Raw genomic sequence first — 16,933 nt, forward strand, 5'->3', positions numbered from 1 at the left:
ATGCACAAAACAGTTCAGTGTGGGATAGATTGGGAGCAGCCTGCACTCAGACTCAAAAGAAGGAGCAAACACATTTTTCTGTATTTTGTACAGCACGAGACTGAGGTTGGAGCAAGAACATAGTGAGGCAGTATGTCTGGATTGATATGTTCACAAAGATGTGTCTGTCAAAGAGAGGAAGGTAGGATACCGGTATCGTAAGAAGCTTCAAGAACTATTAGTAGAAAACAAAATGAAAGGGTTCATCCAAAAACGTAGGGAAGAAGAGTGATAACAATGGAAGGAGCTGGCCTCACTCACTTAAATGCAGTCAAGTGAAGAAAAGGCTGTGTGCAGTGCCTTGGCTTCAACAATATTTATTCAAAAATTGGGATTTGGGTATATGGGTTAGTTGTTGTAAAAAAAATATATTCGTGGGGATTACATTTCAAGAGGTTGATGAAAGGTCAAGTTAGACTTTATCTTCATACCTTACAACAATTTATATAGAAAATCCATTCCAGGAAAGTCAACCCGTTAGTCCTCCTTTAACTGTTTGATCCGTGTTGGTAGAATAGTTGAGGTGGCAAAGATAACAAAGTCTGACAAAATACTGATGTTAGGTCTTCCTTGCAGATCACAACTTGCTGTTACCAATGATAGTATTGTATTTTAACTGACTATGCAGGGCGTGGGACATATTCTTGGCTATTTACCAATCTTTCAGATACTGATAGATATCACTTTAAAGTCCTGTGTAATATATTTAACTTACCTATCCTGTGTGCCACTGAGCTAGCTTCCTGGTTACTTAGGAATAAATAATAGCCACTGGATGAGCTGAATAATTCTGAAAGAGCTAGTTTTTACCATCTGAGCACCATTTAACAATAGTCCCCCTCCTCTTATATTCAGCACTCCAGAAAAGCTCAATAGTTTCTTCTACTTTGGCATTAGGGTAGTTGCTCAATTGCTCGTCCATAGAACTATTTGTAAATGAGGCGATCTGAATCAGCCAAGTGGATCAAAACATCTTTCCAACATACTCTGTCAAAATCTGTCATGCAACCCCCAACCAAATTGTATTCTCTAAATCGCTTTTGCCATTTTGTCAGCCTGTCAAAGAAACTGCGATTGCTGCTGCTTAACAGAACTGTGAACTAGTACTGCCAAACAACGAGACACGTGCACCAGGATTGCTAGTTAGGCGGAGTTATTTTTGCCCTACAGTTCTTCAGCTTTATTTCCCTGTACTTATTTCAATTCCCATTCATTAGTTGAGTTCCTTTTCTGATGAAGACATTACAATGTGAGACCTGGTTTCAGCAATAAATGGCAATACATGTTGTATTTGTTTAGTTGTGTTAAACTATACTGTTGATTTTCATGTGATTGGGTAATAGACACTTTTAATGCCTTGTTACCTAACATTGGAAATGGAGAAGCCTATGAGATACGAACACCAACTGTATTTCACTGTGCTTTCATTTTTGCACTGATTGCAATAAAGATTTACGAAAACCAAATTGCAATAATGCTGTTTCAGTGAATGTTTCATTTTGTTGAATATCCAGGATTTTATATATAGGGATGTGGTGATCCCCGTAACTCTAATTTGGGGCTTAAACCATCACCATGTTATAAACGGTTTTCTACAGTGTGAGTGGCCTCTTGTTGTTTTTGGGCTTTCTTTCCTTTAACTTTTGCTATGAATGTCCTGCTACAAAAATAGCAGCTCTCTATGGGCACCCAACCATGATCATGCTGCTTCTGCTGCGCATCTAATGAAGACTGGCTCGGAGTGCCTTGATACTGAGGTAACTTAGCCACTCTAAACTCCACTTTTAGTATTACATTGTGAATATAGAAGGGAGGGATCCAGTTCTCCTTTCTTTTCACCAGTGTCTGGCAGTGTAAATAAAAACGCCTTTAAGTCCTACCTCTCAACTGAACACTTGTTGGTGCAATCATCACCCCACTATTCAGGGCAAGATGAGTTATCGGTGCTACTTTGTTAACTCTGTGGATTCGGAGCAGCTCAGGACTTTTCATTATGCTGCGGGCTCCATGGTATAGTGCTCACCCACTTATCTAACTTGGTCCCAATGGCATCCTTATTCTTAATTTACAGCAGCACCACACTGACTGCTGTGGAAGTAAATCCGCATGTGCATTATTTATTTTACCTCCGTCCACTTGCATCTTATGTTTGCCAAATCTAATTGAGAATACATTTGGTGAATTTACCTCTTTCAGGCAGTGATTGAAGGAGACTTTGAAGTGTGATATGATAGGTAGGGAATAATGGAAAGATTTACTCCTGCAGTGGTTGTGAAATTCACATGCATCTGGAGCATGAAGCCGCCATGGTAATTGTATGGTTAATTGTGTTGATTATAAAGGCGTATTTTAAAATGACCCTTTTGTTGGTATGCCTTTTTTTGTAATGTTACATCAAAATTGAAAGCTCCATCTGCCTTGTTTCCTTTTCTAAATAACTTTGACTGTATGTCAGTTGGAAATAAAAGATTGTAGTAATGAAATTGGTCAATTTGATCTGCATTTGAGCTCCTATTCCTGGAATTCAAAGATGACCAATTTTTGCAAACCTGATTACAATGTTGTAAATTATAGGATCTTCATTGATGGTCACAAATGGTTGAATGGTCTCCCACTGTCTAGGGTGGATTAGGAGTACTGTACCATAGATAGGTGGTTCATTAAAATAACTTTTTTATCCACAGGATGGAAACCTCACACTGAATCATTCTATTGAGTGGATTTTTTTCTGAAAAACCAACCAGTTCACCCTGACATTTTAAAACTGTTTCAACATCTTAGGTGCAAACGAAGGTAAAATGTGTAAAGGTTTAGAAAAATGTACCTTGATAGACTTCTAATGTAAAACAGTGAAAAGAATCCGGTCTCTTCAAGAACTTCAGAAGGACCCTCTGCCCACGACACTTTGTACTGGCAGTTTTCTTCACTTACTCAGATGCTTCTCACAGGGCCACATTAAAGAGCTGAGAGCATGTGTGAGGCTTTATACCTCCGGTTTTTCTTTAAAAATTCTTCTCTTTGAGACCAAATTCCATTTTTGCTCCACATCTTGAACAATTTGTTTTCCACTTTTAGAGGTTTTCCTGTCAAAATGCTTTCTCTGTTTGAGAAGTGTCCCTACTGCGGCAGAAAGAAGGCCGTCTCAGACACCCACTAGGTATGTGTAGTGTCTTCCTCCATCTTGCGCAGTAAATGACTGCACAATCTATCAAAAGAACTCTTAAGAACAAGGAGGGCATCCGACTTCGTAGAATGCTTGAAAACATGAATGCTAAAGAAGAGGAAGCCGCTTGCGGAGACCAACTCTCGAGCATCTCTGCCTAAAAATAGCATTCCAGCAAGGACTTCCCGGGAGGGAAATCCTCAAGTGAAGAAGCGGACACAGTCTACTTCATCACTCCCAGCCTCATTCAAGATCGGCGTTGAGGGCCTGTGCCCAACATGTAAGCAGTCATAAGTGGGTTCAGCACCTTTCCCACTGCAGGCATAGAAACAGATCAGCGATCCCCATAGCATGTTTCTTCATTTGCCTCTGACATCGGCATCTATGCTGGTCGGACCGCTAACTCAGCAAAGCAGTCCATACATCAATGTTTGACGTTCACAGTGCTGGCGACTCTTTTAAAACATTGACACTTGCAGCCTAAATCATCCTTGACATAGAGGACATAACTTGGAGACTGTCACAGTGGATGCTTATCACTCTACTGTGAACACCCCATCACGCTCCCCATCAATGGTGCCTCACTTTCAACCAACACTCCTAAGGAGGCACTCGCATGGCAAGCTTGTCACCAATGTCCTCTTGGTGGAAAATAAACTTCTGGGATGCCATCCACAACTATGCAGAAGATGGGGCCTCCCTTGACACCAGACCATCATCCTCTGCCTTTTACACCAAGAACTTAGATTATACTTTGACAGTCCTGTTCAGAAAAGACTTCATCCGTAACAGTTATCTCCTTGAGGAATGGCTTCATAAACAACTTCTAAATCTCCACCTCATCTCCGTACATATAGATTTACACGTGTAAGATTTCATAGAGCTTCAGCAAAATCTTAGTTCTCGGACACCAGTGATACCCATGCATCATACATGCCAAAGTCATCCGTAGCATCCCCATCTCAAGCACCCCCTGTGGAGGGGTGCCTAGGTAGTTACCTCGAGACACTACAACCTCGGTTCCAGGTCTTCTGGACATACCTAGAAAACATTTGTAGCACCTGGAGCGTTAGGCTTTTAAAGAAATGTAAAATTCTGCAACAAGTCTGATTTTCTTTTTTTTGATAACACGGATCATAAATCTGACTCCGTCAAATGGAGACACGCTTCAGCCCTGAAATTCACTGCCCCTTCTGAGAAGAGAAAAAACTAGGATTTGTAAGGAAAAGAAATGTGTGGCACAGCCGCCTTCCACATAACAAAATAGAGCCCCTTCCATTGTGGGCCGTTACCAAAGGAGATAATAGACCGAAGTCGTCTGGAGATGACTTGCCTGAACACTTGCCAGGAAGATTATTTATAACAGTTTGGTGAAAGTTCACTAGTTTCCGAAAAAAAATATCAGTGCAGCAGTTTACTCAATAGATCTTGCAGCCACCTCTGATAGCACACCATGGCAATAAGATCATGACTGTACTTAGATTCTTTTAAAGTAGGTGCACAATTGAAAGCAGTGAACCTTCCGTTCACTGAATCGCCTTTATTAGGCCAACATGCAGATGATGAAATGCACAAAATGAAAAGTGAAGCAGAAACCCTTTGTGCAGTTGGAGGAAAAGAAACCAAATGTAAGCAGTTTAATCCCGGGGACAATAGGTCATAACCCAAAGGAGGGTTCAAGCACCTCGATTGCCCCATCAGCCTTACAATCCGTGTCATAGGACAAAAATCAGTACGAAAAGGCAGTTGTGAACAAAACTATTAGCCTGAAATCAACACCGATTAGTTGAAGACATTTATTGGGGAGATAGTAACATTTCATCGCTCCGCAAACCCCACCCCAATGCACATATGCTCCCCATTTTGGCCGGTGGAGCTGTGTCTCTGTAAGAGTGGTCCTCCATCACGAAAATAAAGTGGGTGATAAGCTTTAGATCTCAAGGATACCAACTTCACCTCAAAAAGCCACCAAGAGCTGCAAATAAATCACCAACCAGAAGTATAAAGAGAAGTAACGTCTACAATGCTATTGGAATAGAAAGCATTTGCTTGGTGGCTTTACTGCCAATTGTTCCTTATCTACAACAGAACGACTGGATGTGCTTAATGGACCTACAAGGTGCATACTCCCTGTTCCGATAAAGCCACATCATAGAATGTCTGAAATTTGTAGTAGGACAGCATAATTATCAGTACATAGTCCTGCCATTTGGTCTGAAGTCACCACCACAAATCTTTTTGAACATGCAGGACTATTTTCGCTGCTCACTTGAGAAAACAAGGAATATACATTTATCCTTATTTAAACAATTGACTTCAGAAAGCACTGACCCAATATAAGACAAGACTTGAAGCAAACTTACAAGCTATTAGGAAGTCTAGGTCTGCAAATAAATCTCAATTGCTCCCAGTTCAAAGACTAACTTCTCTAGGTGACAATCTGGGTACAAAGTGTATCCTTTGAAGGAGAGAACATTATCTATTAGGAACGCATGAAATACACTGACAAATGCAGTCATTCTGGGGGTCTATGATGTCTTGTATGAGCATCGTCCCAAATGCAAGATTACATATACCTATATTTAGAAGACCAGTGTATTCAGAAATACAACACATCAGAAGACCATGTAACACTTTCCATTGTAGCAAAGCAATATCTAAACTGATGACATGTCGGAAGCAATCTAGTAGAAGGGGTTGCTTTTAAAAAAGGGAAAACCCAACAAACAATGGTCACAGATGCTTCCCTCTTACGATAGGGGGCCCATCTCTATCCAAGCTCCGATGGACCGAAAAAGAACAGGATTATAATATAAATCCTTTGGAATTGAGAGCAATTCCCTTGGCTCCCAAGGCATTCTTTCCATCCCTGAAAGGCAACACTATAATTAGATTCAAACAGACAATAAGACCAGGTTTTAAATAAACAAGTAGGGAAGCACCAGATTAAGAACACTATAGGTCAAGAACGCTCCTTAGAATCCCAAACGATCTGTGGTTGGATGATATTGCTGAAAATATCAATCACAATAGTGCTATACAATGTGCAATGACATTTCAAGTAGACTTCCTATGCAGATACTCTGAAGAAAGTTCAGAATGGGTGCTAGACAGTGAAGTTATATTTGACATATTCGAAAAAGATGGCACCCCATCTATAAACTTCTTTGCTATGGCAGAAAAAAAACAAATGCCAAGACTTCAAATACAGATGACCAAAACACCGGTCAGAAAGCAGTGCCCTTTTGATGACTTGTTTGCAAGATTTTCTGTATGCCTTTCCTCCCCTTCCCATGATACCTCTGGAAATTGTCAACATCGCCAGGGAAAGATGCTCCTGATGACTCTGGAATGGCCAAGGCAGTGGTAGTTAACAGATCTCCTATAATGCCCACAAGAGACTTTCAGTCAAACCCAACCTATTATTGAGACTTCAGAGCCAGATCCTCAACCCAACCCAGATGTCATTGAATTTGGCAGCATGGCTTCTGAAGTCCGTGTGGCCATCTGTGATTACCACTTTCAGCAATCAAATGTTAAAACAATATAAATGTCCTGCTGCTAGATAGTGTTATTCCATGAAGTGGAAACACATTTGCATATGGTGTCAAAACAATAGTCTGTCTTTTTACAAGCTAAGAAGTTGGTATATCGTTCCGTATTTGCTTCTTTTAGCCCAATCAAAAACTGCGTTCTCTTAGATAAATCCATCTAGCAGCCATCTTTGCCTACAGAAAACTCTTTTGCAAAGGCTTTCTGAAAGGCCTGAAATGAAATTAAATGACGTTCTAGCTCCATAAAACCAAGGTGATACTTAAAGCTAATTAGCTTTCAATAACTATAGTCATATTAGACAAGGATACTCTCACTCTAAACAATATATCTGTAGGTGGATAGTATTATGTATCACTACCTCCTATCAATTCACAATCTGCGTTAAGGAGAGTTACAGCTGGCAAAGGTACACACATCAATTAACTAAATGCAGAGGGCTCCATTTAGCCTTCAATTCTAATGGATCTTTCGAGTCCCATAAATTTTGTTTTATGAATAGGGAAAACCTAAGCCTCTTCCCCCGACCCCCCCTCCCCCACCCACCCAACCCATCCCCCCCAACATTCGTAAAATGTGCCTCAATACTAGCCACAGATAAAGCACCTGATGTTGTGACTTCAGAGGAGTTGGCTTGTTTACATGTGAAACCAAAGTGTACCTTTATGATAAACATGTCCAACTGTTACAACAGTATGTGGTTTCATTTTATATGATAGAGGTATGATAGTTTTCTATAGCTTTAAATTGCTGTTTTGCCATGAAGAAGCAATTCCTATATTTTATACTTGCTCAAATACTTGTTGGCTTCTGTTTCCAATTTCTATATTTCACACTTGATTAGTGTACTGGCTTTCGTTTCTAGCAGTTGTCCTGTGTTAGTGTTTGGTGTGAATGGTCTGATTAGAATCTTTTTATGGTAATGCAAGAAAATTAATTCTACCAAAAAATGTGTTCGGTATAAGTAGCCTCAAATACTTTTCCCTGTATTCCCTCACCTGTCGAATTATAGTCCAGCTATACTTCCCAGTGTGGTGTGCACGCATATGGTACTGCGCTCAGCTGTTTGAGGAAGAGGTTATCAAACCTGAATATCTTTGAAAATGCACATATGATGAAACTATTTAATATAAATTACAAATTGGAAATTTCAGTTCTAACAGCTTTTGTCACAGACCTGCCCACAAAAGCTAATTTGTAGTATCTGGATAATGTTACATACTAATGTGCAAATAGTTGTGATTGATGGTGATAGATACAATGTGTTAGATTAAGAGGGCTTTGCAGACTGTGCTTAAAATCAGTAATACTTATTTTCTTTTTTTACTAGGAGAAAAGCCATATGAGTGCTCAAACTGCAAGAAACGTTTTTCCCATTCTGGGTCCTACAGCTCACACATTAGTAGCAAAAAATGTATTGGTTTGTTGCCTGTGAATGGACGAGCACGTTCAGGACTCAAGACTTCTCAGTGCTCGTCACCTTCTCTGTCTGCATCACCTGGGAGCCCGGCAAGACCACCGATCCGGCAAAAGATAGAAAACAAACCGTTACAGGAGCAGCTTCCAGTTAACCAAATTAAAACTGAGCCTGTGGACTTTGAATTCAAACCTATTGTAGTTGCTCCTGGAATCAACTGTTCTACTCCTTTGCAAAACGGAGTTTTTAGCAGTGGCACCACCTTACAGACAACTAATTCTCCTCAGGGTTTGGTACAAGCTGTTGTTTTGCCAACTATGGGCCTTGTGTCTCCCATTAGTATTAACTTAAGTGACATTCAGAATGTTTTAAAAGTGGCAGTCGACAGCAACGTGATAAGACAAGTATTGGAGAATAATCATGCTCATCTTACATCCAAAGAAGGAACTATAGGTTCTGCCTCCATACAACAAGGTGGCCATTCGCTTATTTCAGCCATTAGTCTTCCTTTGATTGATCAAGATGGTACAACCAAAATCATAATAAACTACAGCCTGGAGCAACCAAGTGCATTTCAAATTGTTCCTCAGAATCTAAAAAAGGAATCTTGTATTCCAAACATTTGCAAAAGCGAGAAACTGCCAGAGGATCTTACCATTAAATCTGAAAAAGATATAAAATCCGAAGGAGGGGTTAAAGATAGCACTTTCCTAGTTTCTGATTGCCTAGAAGGCATCAATGCACTTACTGAACTCAAACCCTTTGATATGAAATGCTCCACTAAGCTTCCTGCACTTGGGACAGATGCAAAGAAATCTGCATCTCCGACGTTATCTGATACCGGGGAAAACATTTTGGCGCCCAGTCAACCACCCTTAAAAAACCTTTTGTCTCTTTTAAAAGCATACTATGCTTTGAATGCACATCCAAGTGCCGCAGAACTTTCAAAAATTGCAGATTCTGTTAACCTTCCACTGGAAGTGGTGAAGAAATGGTTTGAGAAAATGCAAGCTGGAGATGTTTCGATACAGTCCTCAAGTCCATCACAGCTGGAAAAGGTTACTCCAGTAGAGGATGAACCTAGCATATCTTCAGAGGAAAACAAACAACCCACTGTCGAAATGGATTCAGAAAATGTTCTCGGTGTCATAAGTTCTCAAATTTTACCTGTTGAAACGTTGACGCAAATTGGTTCCAGAAGCAACACCCCATCTCCATCACCACTAAACCTTTCATCATTAATCAGCTCTCCTGCAGGCGAATGTACATCTACTGGTGTACAAGAAGAGCAACAAGCAGAACCTCTTGACCTATCCCTACCAAAGCAACATGGTGACTTGTCGGAACGATCCACCGTAACTAGTGTTTACCATAGCAGTGTTCATACTGTTCAGGATGAGCCTTTGAACTTGTGTTGTGTGAAAAAAGAACAAACGGACAGCAGTGTTACAGACTCTAATCCGGTTTTAATTGTGAATCCACCAAGTGCCAATCCAATTAGTATTGCTCTACCTACAGTCACTACTCAGTTACCTACAATAGTTGCCATTTCAAGCCAGAACAGTGTTCCATGCTTAAGAACTCTTGCTGCCAACAAACAGACAATTCTTATTCCCCAGTTAACGTATACATATTCAACAACAACTAGCTCTTCATTCCCAGAACTATCACAAAAGCAGGTCCTACCAAATGGAAATCAGGTATATCTGATAATATTTTATTGCATAGTGTTTTCACAATGTACTTGTAAATGATAAATTAAGCATGGGTGCCTAAAGCAAGGGCAGGTTGTTATTGCGGTCTGTGACATGTCTGTACAATTTTTAGAAGTGGAGCGTTTGTGGTTCTAACACTTTATCAGTGTTTCGTAACCCCTTACAGAAATTAGTTTTTTTAAATAGATACATTATTGTTGGGAAAGTATTGCTGTCAAAACAGAATGGAGTCGGTATTCGAACATCTTCATGGAATAAAATGCGTCTCTATTGAGGGTGTTAATACATATTTAAAATTAAATAGCTGTGCACATGTACGGCATCCCAGAACACATTCAACGAGACAGGTTCATTAACTCCTAAGCCACAGCACTTCTAATGATTGTCAACTGAGGCAACGATATTTAGCTAGGGTGCTGCTGTGAATATTTTTAAAACCTTTTACATTTACCAATAAGAGAAGAGCTCAGCTGTCAATCAAGTTTCTTTCCCCAGGTGGCAAGATAGGCCTGCTTAATTTGTGGAATCTGATAACAATTAGCAGCGCTTCTTCACTTTTGTTCCCCTTCTGTGTTGTGATTCTGCTTTGCAAGACCGAGCTCTTTTTGAAAAATATTTAGCATGCCTATATTCAGTGCTTAATTTGTAAAAGAATAAGTGCTAGGGCCTACATTTTCCAAAGAAGCGCATCGCCGTGGTTGCTGAATGTTGGGGCTGCTAAATAAAGCAGTCTAGCCTTTTTTTACCTCATGCCTTTCAAGAACCGTTATACTATCCCTGTCTCTATATTGCAATGTCCAGTGTTCCTTTTCATCCCTGCTTTCTCCCTTTGTTACTGTTTTTGTATCTCTCTCCCCTTCCTTTTCTCCTTTTCTCTCTTGTGTGTCAAAGTCTGATTATGAAGAATAAGTCCCAAAAAAGAGTAGCAGTGGGACCGCCTGCAACCACTGGCTCAAATTAAGACCTGCCTATTGCTGATAAAATCATGCTTGAGTAAGATATACTCCAAAAACAGTGGATCGGTTTTGGTCCTTACATTTGTGCCCTCTGTGGTCTTGAGTGTGAATATATACTTTTTGCCTCCCCAGACCTCGTTTCCCAGTTTAATCCAGTTAGAGCATGTCAACCTTTCAAAGTCCCATTTGTGGATCAGATCTTGCTATGGAATAGATTTGCAAAGTAAATTGCATACTTCTGATGCCTAGTTCTTTACTGTCGATTCCTCGACTTTTTAATATTCTCCAGACTCCAGACTGGATCCAGAAAACTTCATAGCAGTGCTGTCACATGCTGTCAGCAGCATGCGGCACCTCACTGCCCTGGAAGTAACCGATCAGAGTATGTGCGCTGACATTAGTTTCGTTCTTTCCACCTTCTGACAAAGCTCCTCATCTCCATTCCAAACTGTCTGCTTTCCTTTGACCCTAAATGTTTCTTTAAGTGGGGTACGGAACTATGTTCCATCCAAAATCTGCAGTCTTCAAATTGTTCCATAACTGCAGGAAGCAGGTGTTGGTCACGGATCCACACAAGGGGTATCTATGGTGCCTGGCCCCAGTCATGACTGTAATCATGCAACAATCATGCCTTTATGCACCCGAAGACAATTCAGGACCAGGAGGTAAAGATCTACTTGTTGAACACAAGAGGTGGTTATGTTATGTTAACCAGGGAATTATAGAGCGCTCAGCTACTCCACAGTGTCCCGGCGCAATGACAGTAAAGACAGAAGCAAAGGCTGTGCAACCAGACAATTGGACTGAGAGGAAGCAGATTAGATTAGCTGTTGAAACATCCAAGTTTTTAATTGTTTTCTAAATTCCAAAAGGGAGGTAGTCTGTCTCAGGTGAAGAGGCAGAGTATTCCAAGCACGGTCTACTTGTACCTGGAAAGACAGTCCTCCACAACGTGCTCTACAGAACCTTGGCGCCGAGATCAAATGTTGATGGGCTGATCTAAGCGATCTGCGCGGGATGTAATAAAGAACTCTTTTACGCAAGTAATGAGCCACTAACTTGTGCAAAGCTTTAAAAGCAAGGGTTAGTGCTTTGAAAAGAATCCTGCACCGAACCGGGAGCCAGTGTAATTTCTTCAAATGGGGAGAAATCCGTTCTCTGGCTCCTAACTTCAGGACCGCTCTGGCCGCAGAGTTCTGCACGACCTGAAGTCTGCTCAATAAGCCCTCCGGTATGCCAAGATACAGAATGTTAACATAATCCAATCTAGAGGTGATGAGAGCCTGCACAACCACCTTTCTATGTGTCATTGGCAGAAGATGGATTCATTTCCTGATCATTTTTAATAAACCAAAACAAGTACCAGTCAGTCGGGACTTGTGTTTTCATTGATGACATATCATCGATTTTCACCCCCAGATTTTTAATCATGTTAACAGCCGTCTGGGGTGGCGACATTTCGTCAGGCCACCAATGTTTCCAAATGTCTTACGGAGGGGAGCCGAAGAAAATGATCTCAGATTTCTCTGGATTGCATTTGAGTCAGTGGGATTGAAACCAGAGGAACACTTCAGCCAGGCAGGCTTTAATCTTCTGACCATTAAAGTCTTCACCCTTCCCACAAGTGAACAACTGAGTCGTCCGCATAGGATATAATGTTTGCTTCTCCTGCCTCCGCCAACTTTGCAAGGGGGGGACATATACAGGTTAAATAATACAGGGCTCAGAATAGATCCCTGGGGGACCCACACATTTAGGAGGTGGATCCTGGCGGTAAAGGAAGGAGACCAAACCTCCTGCTTTCTGTCCTTTAAAATGGAGGCAAACCATTTCAGCACCGTGCCACCAAAACCACACTGCTGCAATCTCTGCAGCAGGCGATCATGGGACACGGTGTCGAAAGCTGCCGAAAGATCTAGAAGAATCAGGACAGCTTTTCCTCCCTTATCAAGGGTTTCTTTAATGGTCTCAGAGACCTCAAGTAAGGCCGTCTCCGTGCTGAAGTTAGAAAGGAACCCTGATTGACTTGCATGAAGGAGGTCATTAGTTTCAGCAAAGTCGGAAACTACCGAATGTACATAATTTTCCAGCGTTTTAGGAAAGAATGAGAGCAGGGGAGATAGGTCTATAGTTGGAAAGTATAGTCTGATCTGCAGAGGGTTTCTTCAGTAACGGTGTTCAAGAATGAAATTACACCCATTTGCCTCCCCAGCTTTGTAGCAGATTAGTCAGTTATTCCTGTCGCACTAGAGTTCCCTGGGCCTTCATCAACCCTAGGTTGAGGCCATATAGCACATTTTTGGTGCAGTGCCCGACTCTTCTGGCACACCTTTGGGTGCAAGGAGCCACAGGGGCTCCAGCAGGTTACTGCCAGGGGGTTCTCCCTGTACACCATTTGCCCCCTTGGTACCTGTTCATGGGCCCGTTCCTGTACAGTGTTCCACCCTGTCTCAGAGGTCCATGCTGGTTCCAGCAGCGCAAACTCCACACCTGGCACTAATGGACAGCCTGGTGATGGCATCCAAATTAAATACAGATCCTTCCTTGGCCCTAGCCCGACCAATACCATGCTAGCAGATTACAAAAACTCGTCTGGTTGTCATGAAAGCTGATTCCAACCCCATCTCTCTACTGGGACACAGCTGCCAACAGTAGCTCCCTTCTCTTTTTGGCTCAAACTTTGACCCTGGGTAATATCCAGTTGGGTCACTCATGCTTCCTTATAATACTGATGAGGCATACCTAATTCAACACAATGACAGTGCGGTGAACACATTCCCTGTAACTGAGCCTAATAAACCACAAAGATGACCACCAGAGGAAAATGTTGTCTTTAAATGGGTTGTCAGAAGGACCGATTAAGTGCTAGAATTGTTGTTGTCCTTCATCAAACAAAATTTAAATATCCTCAGTGATAAATCAGCCAGGGATATGGGCGCTGAGCCATTGTTGCCTTTTATTGAGATCCATATTGACACTTTAATGGCTGCATGGTCAAAACAATGTTCTTTCCCACCAGTTAGCAGATCCACAGCACAGGGACGTAGACCCGCGCCTGATCACCCATGATTTCTTGATGGAACACCCTATACCGGAGAACCTCATTGTGCATGCTTCCTCCAGCATGGTTAACCCTAACTCTTTTCTGACCAATCCCCCGGACAGATAAACCAAATGGACTGATGCATTTGACAAGAGAATGTTTTCATATGCGAGTTTAGCTAGAAGTTGCTCAAGCACTGATTGTCATACGCTTGGCAAAAACATACATGCTAGCTAGGATGAGAGCTTGCCAGTGGTCCCAGAAGATCTGAGGCTCATTGGCAAAAACAATACATAACCGGCATGTTGCAGCGAAGTGTGATTAGTGCTCGACTGTGGTACTACAGATTGCATTGGAAGGGCTATTGGTGTTAGTGTGGTTGTGAGGAATCTGACATGCATGATGTCTAGTGGATTTTCAGTGTACAGGTGTTCTCAATGGATATGGCCTTTGATAGGTCCAGAATTTTGGGTTGAAAGGTACTCTATGCTACAGAGGTTCAACGTCATCCAAGCCAGCGGATGGTCCTTAGGATTGTTGACATCAGAGAAACCATTTTCTCACCAGTTCTGTAAGTTGAGAGGTTACTCCAGTCGGTTTGGCCTATAGACTGCTTCTGTTATCCCAACCAGTGGTGCAGCAATCAGTTTTGTCCTTTCTGGGCCTCGGATGCAAAACACTTGCAAGACAGCAGTTCTCTAAACCGTCCTTCAATGCTGCAGCAGCTTGCAAGCCTCTTTAGTTTGTACTCCGTGGTTCATGCCAGGCCAGTGGAAGGCAAGTTCCAACATTTTCTCCTTGGCAGGAGATCATTACATCAGACAATTAGGTCTTACAGATAGTTCAAAGAACCTACAGCCTCCCTTAATTTCCTCCCCAACTCATTACCACCCTCACCAAAATGAACTTGGAGGAGCACTTATAAATCCTTATGCAGGAGGTACAACTTTTGCTCCCCAAAGTGCTATGAAGCCAGGACCACACTCTGAAAAGAGGGTGGAAGAAGGTGTGGGATGTTACTCACTCTATTTTCTTGTCCCGTAAAAGGATAGCGGCCTGGGCCCTTGCTGGACATCCACCTGCTAAATGTCTTTCTACTGAAAGACATGTTCAAGATGTTCACGTTTGCTCATATTCTCTCACCTCTGGATCCAGGAGAATAGACCGTGGCGTTTAACTTACATTTTTATAAACCTGTCCTGCAGTCACAGAGGAATTTCCTGTGGTTTAAGGTGGGCCAAGAACTCTTAAGGTTTGCTTTGCTTCACTTCGACCTTGCCTCTGCCCCTTTGGTATTCATGAAAGTGATGAACGCAGCCCCTCTACAATGATCAGAAGTACATCTATTCCCCTACCTCGATGACCAGCTGCTGAAGACTGGCTTGCCACAGTCAATTGTAGACCAACTCAGACGATGGCTAGCCTCTATACATTGTTAGGGTTTTAAATCAATGGGCCAAAGTCACACCTAACTCGTCCCTAGAGGATCTCATTGATTCATAGGGCAGTATTAGACATGGTGGTGTTCATAGCCTTCCCCAAACCACCTCCAGCATTCCCTTTTCCCCCTTCTGCGTACTGCAAGTCTGGGTATTCGTGGCATAATCCTGGTGTTTTGGGATCGGTCCTCCCTCTGCCAAGAAGGCTCTATGACTTCTTGGACTCCTGCCCTCATGCATCCTCCTTATCTTGTACCCCAGGTTGCACACGAGTCCTGCAGTGGAACATCTCCAACTCTGTACTGATTTCACAAGCAACAGCTCCGGATCTGCAGTGGTGTTTGATGGACATCCACCTGGTCTGTGGAAGATCATTTTCCCTCCCATAGCAAGGGCTGACAGTGGTGGCAGATGCGCCCCTGCTGGATTAGGTTTGCCTAGTGGATGCGGGGATCAGAGGATGGTGGTTTCCTTTGGAAGGTTAGCTCCACATCATACTCCTACCATTGTCAGTTTAGCCCTGAAAGCCTTCTTGTCATCCATAAAGTGGAGGCTGGTAAGGGTAGGTCATCAAGGACATCATGTCATCCATGTGGAACTGCGACAAGGAGTGCGTAGGTTGGTCCTGTGCCTCGTGCCAGGAAGCTTTACTTCTCTCTGAGTGACTTAATCTATAGAATGTCTTCCTGTTTGTCAGCCCCGTAGCAAGGTCCTTGAATGCCAGAGTGCACATGTTGAACAGGCATCATCGAACAGACCGCAAGTGGCATTTTCACCTCGAGGTTGCACAGGGTGTCTTCAATCAAGTGGAAGAACCCTATTTCCAGTGGGAGAGTCACTGCGCCTTCTCAGTTTTTAAGATATTTCTCATTTAAGCCCACTTCAGTCCCTCCACCTTGAGTGAGATACTGCTTTGGTATCTATTCAAATGGTGAAGAATTTGCGGTTAGAAGTATTCATGAGGACAGCAAGTTACTTACCTTTGTTAAAGCTCTTTCCTGTGAATACTCATCTAATCAAATTCCTCACTGCCCTCCCTCTTCTCTGTTCTTGAAAGCTGTCTTTTTAACATCTAAAAGGTCCCATGTTGGAGATCAGCACACTTTTTCCAACAGTTTATCTACACTTCATGACTGACTGTGCAGAAAGTGGCAGCGACTAGAAACTGAGGTCAGTGCACAGGAGTGGTGCTTATATGTGGCTCCATTCAGCCATTTTCGGGGCTTTGCGGAACCACACTGTGGCATAGGCTGGTGTACTGGAGAACTGGTGTGAAGTTTTCCAGATCCAGTCTGGCACCTGGGGGAATGTTCAAAAGGTGCGGAATCTGCAGTTATGTATCCACCCAAAGAATGTAACCAAAGGTAAAGAATGTGTCTGTTTGCTTGTTTAGTTTTAAGAATCTTCTCACTCATGAGAGTAATTGACATGCAGTAGTGTGAGAAAGTATTTTTTGTGTGCTTTGCTTAGCAGTATGATCTTCACTTCTGGTTCAGGATTGCCTTTGTATTTTTTCCTTTCTAGAATTGATTAGTATTTAATCAGGAATTGTCCCTCCAAGAGAGGGTTGCTGAAGAGTGTTTTTGTTTACTCACCCTGGTCAGAGCTT

At 42.2% G+C, this 16,933-nt stretch overlaps 1 protein-coding gene across 5 annotated transcripts in view; it reads left to right on the forward strand.

The window, feature by feature from the left end:
- The window catches only part of ZEB1 (zinc finger E-box binding homeobox 1), a 341,083-nt gene that overhangs the window by 281,592 nt on the left and 42,558 nt on the right, over window positions 1-16,933 (forward strand). For all 5 annotated transcript variants that reach the window (XM_085631833.1, XM_085631834.1, XM_085631835.1 and 2 more), the window contains one exon: window positions 8,085-9,871. In XM_085631833.1, coding sequence (XP_085487959.1) covers window positions 8,085-9,871 — 1,787 coding nt within the window. The remainder of the gene's footprint in view (window positions 1-8,084; window positions 9,872-16,933) is intronic.

The sequence above is a fragment of the Triturus cristatus genome, chromosome 10 (assembly GCF_964204655.1).
Source record: "Triturus cristatus chromosome 10, aTriCri1.1, whole genome shotgun sequence".
Classification (NCBI taxonomy): Eukaryota; Metazoa; Chordata; class Amphibia; order Caudata; family Salamandridae; genus Triturus; species Triturus cristatus.